The following is a 9421-nucleotide window of genomic DNA, read 5'->3' as shown; positions in this document are numbered from 1 at the left end:
AATAAAAATGGTATTCCGTTCCCCTGTAAAACTGTAAAATGTAAAGAAAGATACATCTGTATAGTGGAGGGGAGAAGTTACTACTCCCCCCTCCCCCCCCTATTCCGTTATTCTAGTGTAGAGTTACGAAATACCAAAGTTTCATTTTAAAGAATCGTGTTGTGACTACTATAAACTAGAATAAAACAGTCGTGTCGCAACAATAAATCCGCCCGCTGATTGGTTGCGCGGCAATAACAACTGACTATACCGCGGTACGTTATCTAATTATACATATTCCAAGGCCAGGGCGAGCAAACAAAGTTCTGCGTACCAGAAACCGATAAGATAAACGTTGTTTCACAAATCACAACCAGTTTTGCGTCGTTATGCATAAATTAAGTGGTAACCCGAAATAACGATAATCTCCCCAATGGTATCTCCTTCCGTTTCAATTGTTTGTGAAGCGCAATTAGTCCCCACCTCCCCCTCCCGTCCCTCCAAGCCACTCCACGCTCTGGCTGGCTGGCACTGCGAGTGTTTCACAGCGAACAAAGGGGAGTTTCACCGACAGTTTCACTTATCTCCCCCCACTCCGCGTGGTTTTAAATGGTTCTCGTGGTTCTTCGCTTGCGCTGCCCCACCACCGCTCTGAACAACCATCAAATTTGTTCCCCTTGTACCCCCGAGTTGTTTGCCCCGCTGTGTTCTAGCCGCTCCTTGCCACATTTCTCTCTGTATTCTGTTGTGCCGCATCGACGCGGAATTTCGTTTTACCGAGACTTTCGGAATACTAATCGCTCGCACGTTTTGTTCTTGGCGTGGGTGTTCAACACCAATTCTGAAAAGTGGACAATGCTTGTGAGTATTTAGTCGGTTAACGAGCTTTTAAACTTGCGCATTGCGATTTATTTGTATACAAACGAGCCGTATCAACCTATGATTGCCGTATTTCTTTTTGTGGTTGACAGTCAAAGCCGGTCAATTGACATTGATGCTAATGACAAGCACGCTTGACAATGACGTATGATAGTTGACAACCGATTGACTTCGACTACTATTTTTTTTCTTTTCAGACCGAAAATGAAATCGGATGGAGATGTTTCGAACGAGGCGTCTGCCTTAAATTCTGGTAAATATTTTTTCTATGAGCTTCAGCTTTCACACTTCTGTAAAAACTCACCCTAACCGAGCTTTAACCCCCCGCATGGAATAATTAAACTGCACAATTTGAATGCGCGCTTGATTCTGCGGTGTTTGAAATGACAATAAATGACTTCGGGCAGCATCGATAATTTGACTCCTTGGCGCACGGAATTTTATGTTTTATTACAAATTCCTTTTTGTTGAATATTCTGATTGCCCTTATTGTTTGTTATGTATGTCATTAAATAATAATAACAGTCAATTCATTCAATTAGTTTGTTTATTGTTAATGTAAGTTTTTGTAAAATTGATAAGTTTATATGTAGATATAAAACTAATTTCTATGGAAGTGTAATTATTATTTGTTGAATTATTATCGTCAATAGAAACAGGACTTTTAATTATAAAAATCGATAAATTATATTAAACTGGTGAAACCTCTCACAAAACGTTTGATATCAAATATGTCTGTAATCGATATTTCAAAATGCTTTTCTCACACTTCGGATCTGGGATTTTTGATTACGAAAAAGTTTTATGATTTCAAAAACATTTAAATATTAAAAGTTTTTGATCATCGTTAATCAGTCAGCCTATTTTTATAGGCAACACACAATACACTGTGTCTATTATAAGTGTAGCATGATTGTACAATTTTCTTTTTGATTTAATAAACGAAACTAGCATGCTTTATCAAATTGGTGGAAATATTTCTATTGTATTTTTACATGTGCTACAGATTATTTATAAATAAAAATAAAAAGGTGTAATTAAAAAAAAAATATAGTCGGGTCTCGATAATTTGTAATCCAATGGGCCCGCCCGGAGAGAATTGCTTATGTCAAGTGTTTATATTCCATACGATATCCATAGGTAGTTAAAGTGGAGAGGTATTTTTTCACCATATAGGCACTTTTCGTTCTAAACTTAAAAGAAAGCTCAGACAACATTTTTGTCTATCATGGTGTACACATACTTGTACACATTCATCCTAAACTGTCAAAACGTAGTTTTTGTTGCTGAATTTGTTGAACACAAATTAAAAAAAAAGAAACCCAACCTCGTTTTTATACCATGGGGTTGTACTTGCGCATCGCGGGTTTCTTGTGGAACCTAACTCCCACAACGATGGGGTTTGACTGTATGTATAGGTACTATTTGGAGGAACTAAACATTATGTTTGAATAATCATAATCGAAAAAGTCGAACTGCCGAGAGTCGACTGTATTTCACTTTTTTTCTATTAACAGCACAATTATAATCAGGTATGTTTGTCGCTTAGGAAATATTTGCCATTATTACAGTGTAATTTTATAAACCAATTTTATCTAAAGTCCGTTTTTTTTAAACCACCAACACCGCAATTTTCCCTGCATTACAACTGGCAACGTTGCCTAGGGAGATTTTTGGTGAGAAAATAGTTGTCAAATTTTTGACATTTCTGAGAATTAGGCAGTGTTTCCGTTAAAAACGTTTCTTTTATAGCCTGTTGGATTGCAAATCAAAGGATTTAATAGTGAAAAGACTCGGCACAGCCTGAAAGGCCGTTTTGTGTAATCAAATTGTCAATTAGGCAGCTAACCTATTTGATTTTATCACCAAAAAGTCACCATCGACGACGTTGCGGGTTGTAAAGTGGTGGGAGAGTGCGGTGTTGGTGGTTTTTTAATAAAAAAACGGACTTTATAATAGTTTCGCTTATACAGGTCTTGGAATCCGCAATTAATTTTATTTTTTTCGTTTTAGTTAAAAAGCTACAAGGCTTTAAAGTTGACCAATAGAATGGCTTCAAATAATTTTTCAATTTTACAGAAATCCAAGTAGCTTTCGGACCAAACGAATAATTTGTCACTTTCCCGTCACATTTGAAGTTTTAAATCAGTGGCGTCAATAAAAGGGAAAACAATAACGCAATTTTATTCAAAAAACAGACAATAAAACACTACAATAGATGTTCAAAATGGCCACCATCTTGTTGAACACATAATTGTAAACGCCGCAACAATGTTTCCTTTATTGTACTCCACACATTTTCGTTTTGATGAACTTGATTTGTGATGTCCACAAAAATGGAACAAGTACGCCACTGATAAAAATAAGAACTGTCAGTTTGACATCAAACAAAAAATTTCCTTCAGTAACTCTGATTCAAATTTTTGTAACCTTATGCAAATTGTTCCCTGATTGGTCACATTCAAAGCCTTCCAGCTCTTAAACGGTTCAAGAAAACCCGAAAAAAACTTCGAAACATTACTTTTCACGGCTGCCTCCATCACCCTTTTTCTATGGCCGTAAAGTTACCTAACACCCTGTATGTACTTTCTGAACAATTGTTATAATTAAATTAGTAAAAAATTTTGACTTTGAATAGTAGTGTTTGCAAACATTAAGAAAAATGCTTGAAATAAATTCTTTTGCAATAAAATCCTTCATAATTAAGAAAACTGATAATTCAAGTGGCAGAGAAAATTTTGGGACCAAAAAAGAAATAAATGAAAGTATAAAACCAGATTATTTTTTCTAGTACAAAATAGTTACTTTTATGTAATATGTGTAATAAGAATTGATTGATTCAATTTCTTTCAATGTTAAAAGTTGTTATTGTTAAGATGTTGATAAATTTTGTTAAAGTTTTTATATACAATTTTGATTTAAAAAACGTTCCAAATAATTCTGTTGCCTGAAAACGTATGTTTATTGAAGAACTCAATTATTCGTGTTTTTCGATTATCCATGCGGGCTTTGGTCCCAAAAATCACGGATAATCGAGGTTGTACTGTATTGTGGATAAGATCCCTAAGTTCGGTGAATGCTTAATAAACACTATTGCAGCCTCCAGTCCTTCCTGCACGATGATAACCTAGTAGCACCATTTAGAGCAGTGTTTAGAAACCACGTTAATAATAAACTAACCAAAAGAAAAAATAACTAGGGCTCGAACGGTCACAGGCATGTAAAATGATATACAAATAATCAAAATTCATAACTTGTACAATGTGGATGCCAACCTACGTAGATTTTTATTTTTTTTAGAAATATTTTGGTATCTAATGACAAGTGGAAGGTGTATTTTGTGTGGCGTTTTCAAGTCGCTAGGGCCCCGTTATTAGACGACTCACTTTGTACATATAAAATTTTTATGTTAATTTAAAAATATTCTAAAATTTGTTCTCTTTTGATATTAGAGAATCAATTTGAAATTTTTCCTAAGTTTAAATAAACAACATTTTGGGTTTGATCTTAATATTAAAAAGTTCTAATATTATCTATAATAATTGTCTGAAATTTGTAAATTATTGAAGATATTCTGGAATGAATCGCAATGCCGTCTAAGCGGCAACAAGCTCCATCTCAACTTTCATAATATCACACGGGAGGTCAAAAAAACTGTTTTTTTGGTGGTGTAAGAAATTTTTTAAATGATTGCTGGTTACCAAAATTTACTGGAATGTTTGATCCATTTTATGGATTTTACAGGAGAAAAAGCACGCCACAATTAGTTGTCTGCAAGAATTTAATCCGAGAAAAAGTAGTAACGAATATTTTCTCATATGAAATAGAGCTTATTGCCGCTGAAGTAACGATTTTATCATGATCCTTTTTTATAATTAAATAATTAGTGATTTGCGGCTGTTACATAATATGATATTTTCAGTCGCGTGTAATTGATACTATTTAACAAAGCAACAGTTGATTTTGACAGTTTGCAAATACTGTCACATTTATTTATCCACATATTAGCGCAAAAAGTATCTACAACCTCGTTCTTGTGCATACGTATCATTTTTGATAATCTTTCTATAAAAACTGCTTGATAAGTTTTTATTAATTGGAAACCATTGAATATAGCCTTGCTATGAAGACACTTTTAACTAATTTCAACTTTTCAGTTACCGAGCAATTATGATAAATAACTGATTGTTGTCAATCGCATGACCTTGTGAAACTTTTTTGCTGCCAACCTGTAGTGAAACCCGTTTCCAACTTCTTAAGCTGTTAATTTTAGAACTTCACCGCACAAAAACTGAAACTTTTAAAAGTAGACTTTTCCTTGCAGAAGACTTGAGCGACAACGAAGACGTAGAACCTCTGCGATGTTGGGATTGCAACGTCAACTTTACAAGTAAAAATTATTTATATGACCATCTCTTCCATCACATCAAACAACCACAAGTTAGTTTGTCCCGCGTTCAATTACCACCCTTAAAGATCACGATAAAAAATAAAACAGGCAACAGTTTTGAAATCATTAATTCGCCCACCAGTGTGAATTCTCCTTCAAGTCAACAGTCAGATTCAACGAGCAATCTGGCGGAAAACGAAGAGGAGATAGGCGAAGGTCATGCAGAAGAGGATTTGCAGGAAGAACAACAAGAAATTGAACATGAACAGGAACATGAGGAGGAGACGCATGTGAATTTCTCGCCAAACTTTGCGGAAGTGAATGTAACAGCAGCCTCACCGGCGAACAGTGATTCTTCCAATTCGGGTGCCAAAATCGAAGAAGTAGGAGATGGGTCAGAGTGCGAAAGTATTCCAGGGGCGGAACCGACGCCGCCGCCAGAGCCGTCTCCAGATTATCCTAAGATTCGGATTAAAACAACGGGGTTGTTAAAGGAACCATTATCTATTACGGAAATTACTGATGATAACACTGATGGAGAAGGGGAGAAAGGAAAGAAGAAGTTATGGAACACCTCAATGGAAGATCCTTTAAAGTTGCCTGGAAATGACGATATTCTTTCTATTTTCAACAACAATGAAAGGGCGAAGGATTTTGGTTTCACTACCAGTGATAGCGAGTTTATCCCGTTGGATCGTTTGGGAGAGAGGAGCAGTAATGCTTTGGTAAATTTTATTTTGAATTTGATGTGGCCAGATGTTTATTGTTTTTTTCCAGCAACTGTATAACCAAAATCAGATGAACCAGAATACCTTAAACAGCCTAGCAGGGTTACCAATGGAAGCTTTGGCACAACAAGTGTCGCGATTACAACCATCTGGCAATGGAATGCACCAACAAAACGTTTTGATCAACATTCAGCAATTTCCACAAGCTCCACCTCCGCCACCTCCTTATCACCCCCCAAACATGTACCATCATCCACCTCAACCAATGTACCATCAACCATATCCGTCTTATCAGCCTCCTCCAAATCCTATGTATTATCCTCCTGCAAGTGGATATCCTCAACATATGCCTCCGCCACCTCCGCAACCTCAAATGCCTCCACTGGGTCAGCCTCCCATGGGCCAACCGCCAATGGGCCAACCTCCGTCGTCCCAACCTCAAAATATGCAAAATCAACCATATCGACCTTTGGCGCCAAGACAACCACCGCCTAGACAAATACAACCACAACGTATGCCTGGAGGTCCTAGACAACCAATTGGAAATCATCGTCAACCTATACCTAGGCAAAGAGCCCCAATGATACGACCTAGAGGTGGCGGAATGACCGCTGTACGAAGCGTCAGACCGAGAATACCACTGCCAAATGGACAAATTAGACCTGGAATCAAAAGAAGTCCCGAACAAATTCAAGCACTGCAAGCGAAGAAGAAGCGCTTGGATGTTTTAACTCCTGATAAAGACGATGAAGATTGTCAAGTAATATGCATGCAACCTAAAAATACAGATGGAGGCTTACCGCAAATATCAAGCGTTCAGGTTAGTTGATTGTTTTTTCTCTGGTAGCGGTAATTAACAGATTTTTATTTAGGGTGGTACGATTGAACCGTCAGAAAGTAGCGTAATGCATCTATCGGACTCTATTACTTTATCTGTAAGAAATCCACAACCACGACCTCAGAGTCCCAAGAAATCGGATGCTAAAGCTGTGGCGAACATTTTAGCAACGAGGGGAATCACTGTGACGGCTACTCCGAAGCCTAAAGAGAAAAACGACAACCAGAAGAATGCTGCTATTCCTCCGCAGCTCAATCTTAACGCAGCCGTCAGCATTATACCCTCGGCCAAAAATGCTAAGGTAATTTGAGGATCAGAAAAGCATAGCAATTGAAAAATTTTGATTGAAATTTGCACATCAAATTGACAGTAATATATCGACCACTCAAATTTTCAAAATGTCAATAAAATAATGTCTAAAATAATTTAGCAGCGACTGCAGTAGACGTAAGTCACTGGCTGCAACTGTACTTTGGGCGAATAATGAGGACAAACGATTGAAAGTTTGCCGCTCATGTGGTTTCAGCTTTCTCATAAAAACGACATATTGTGGTTGTCACATTCCATTCTTTCATAAACTATTCTGTGTTCATAAAAGAATGTTGTCGTCACCTTGACAATCGTCAATTTTGAGGCTTTAATATGATATTAGTTCAAAGTGCAGCTCATTGCTATCAGTCCACTGTTCTGGGTAAATTTTCGAAAATTTTTTGGTTGTAAATCAGGCTTTCAATTCAAAGAAAATTTATTGGATCAATTCTTGGTGTTGACAAATTATCAAAATTACAATTTATTCCCAAACACCAAATTTTGTTAAAAAATGCTGACGCGCGTTTCGATAGCAATGCTATCATCATCAGAGCGATGATTAAACTTCGCTCTGATGATGATAGCATTGCTATCGAAACGCGCGTCAGCATTTTTTGACAAAATTTGGTGTTTGGGAATAAATTGTAATTTTGATAGGCTTTCAATTTCTTAGGGGAAAATTGAATGTAGCGATTTTTGAGGTTAACACGTTGTCAAAGTTGAGTGTATTAATTAAAAATTGGTTGCAACTTAACTTTTTAATGAGTAGACCGATAGTAATGAGCTCATATATACACCGAACTACAAACCACAAGTATATAAATCTTGTGGGCAAATTATCAGCAAAAAGTTTTAAAAGTGACCACTCTGTTTTTTTAAACATTTTCACAAATATTTCAAATTACTTGACAAATATAAGATTGCTGTTTCTATCAAAGACATGACTTGTAATTCTAACGGTGAGTGAGGATGAGTTTTTATTTGAACCCTGGAAATGTCACTTTTGATTCATCTTGGTTTCAAACTCAACATACTTTTGGCCAGATGACAAATTTAACTTGATTACAATTTGCTTATTTTTTTTTAGCCCGCGAACTCTTCCGGACAAGAACCTCATCTTCCAACCGTCGATTTAACAGACGACACTTCCCCAGTCTCCCAACAAATGAAACAGGCAAATAACCAGCAAAAGCTTCCCCAAAGGCAAGGTCTCCCTTTTAAATGTGACCTTTGTCCGGCTCAGTACCCCAACGCGATGGGTTTGAGCAAGCACCGTCAAAATTACCATAAAACTAACAGTGGCATGTGCGAAATTGGGGTGCCGTTGATTAACCTGAAGCAACCCGGTATCTTCCAGAAACTTAGCTCTATGGGCATCTTTAATTATATTCCTTTACCCACATCGGGACCCGATGGGATGTTCGCTTTGCCTATTATCAATGGACGTAACCCAGGAAACGTGGCTGCACTGGGTGCTACTACGATGCTTACTCTGGGACCTGTGAGGAATATTCCAAGGCCTCAACATGCAGTTAATGGCACGCAGGGTGCCAACAAACAAATGGTTAATCATAACAAATAGTGTGTTCTGTGAACACGTGTATATAGAGATTATATTGTAACAATATGGTTTTATCTTTAATTGTATATTACAATTTTTGTCATATTTCTTAAGAGTTGTGAATCTTTCAGTTTAACATTTGTGTGTTGTGTTGTGTAGAGATATTTTTGGATCTGTTTTAATTATCTTATCTGGTCAAACCAGTGACTCAAAATTTGCGTTTAACTTTTCTGAACATGCTGTATGTCTTGAGTTGAATAGACTGATTAGTTGTTTTAGAGGCTTGTGCAATTAAGATATATATGTTCCTAGCTCTTTTGTTAATTCATCATACAAAAGTCTGGTTTTCTGACCAAAGATGTAAATTTAATTCTGGTTTTGCTTAGCTCATTATTGACAAAAGGGCTATATCTATATAATATGTATTTTTTGTATAAATTCATTACATTTTGTGATACAATAAATAACATTATTTTCTAATAGTTTTTTTCCTGAACAAAAAAATCTAAAAGTATAACTTCCCATTTACTTTATCATAATGTATATTACACACAAAGTAGGCAAGGTGTGGTGAGTTCAAACTTGTTTTAGCCATCATAAAATCATAAAAATTAGCAAGCTACCCCTACGGGACAGCTTAAGAAGTGCATATTACACTGCCCCGCAGAATCGACTAATTTATTTTGAAAATGGCTTTAAAAAACGACTTAATGGGACCTTCATTTGATAAAGCATTT

The 9421-nt window shown here is 36.4% G+C and overlaps 1 protein-coding gene across 2 annotated transcripts; it reads left to right on the top strand.

Moving 5' to 3' along the window:
- Positions 1-644: 644 nt before the first annotated feature.
- Positions 645-9164, top strand: LOC148180975 (uncharacterized). Of its 2 annotated transcripts, none has more exons than XM_088039759.1 (6): positions 645-840; positions 1056-1111; positions 5183-5973; positions 6026-6796; positions 6849-7115; positions 8211-9164. In XM_088039759.1, exons 2-6 carry the CDS (start codon positions 1063-1065, stop codon positions 8703-8705), a joined length of 2373 nt encoding a protein of 790 aa, XP_087895885.1. In that variant the 5' UTR covers positions 645-840; positions 1056-1062; the 3' UTR covers positions 8706-9164. The 2 variants fall into 2 exon arrangements, with proteins under 2 accessions (XP_087895885.1, XP_087895878.1); XM_088039752.1 differs by lacking the exon at positions 645-840 and adding an exon at positions 865-1003.
- Positions 9165-9421: the final 257 nt, after the last annotated feature.

The sequence above is a fragment of the Gnatocerus cornutus genome, chromosome 1 (genome assembly GCF_029298725.1).
Source record: "Gnatocerus cornutus isolate USDA-ARS CGAHR chromosome 1, icGnaCorn1.1, whole genome shotgun sequence".
Classification (NCBI taxonomy): Eukaryota; Metazoa; Arthropoda; class Insecta; order Coleoptera; family Tenebrionidae; genus Gnatocerus; species Gnatocerus cornutus.
This window is presented reverse-complemented; position numbering and strand designations above follow the sequence as displayed.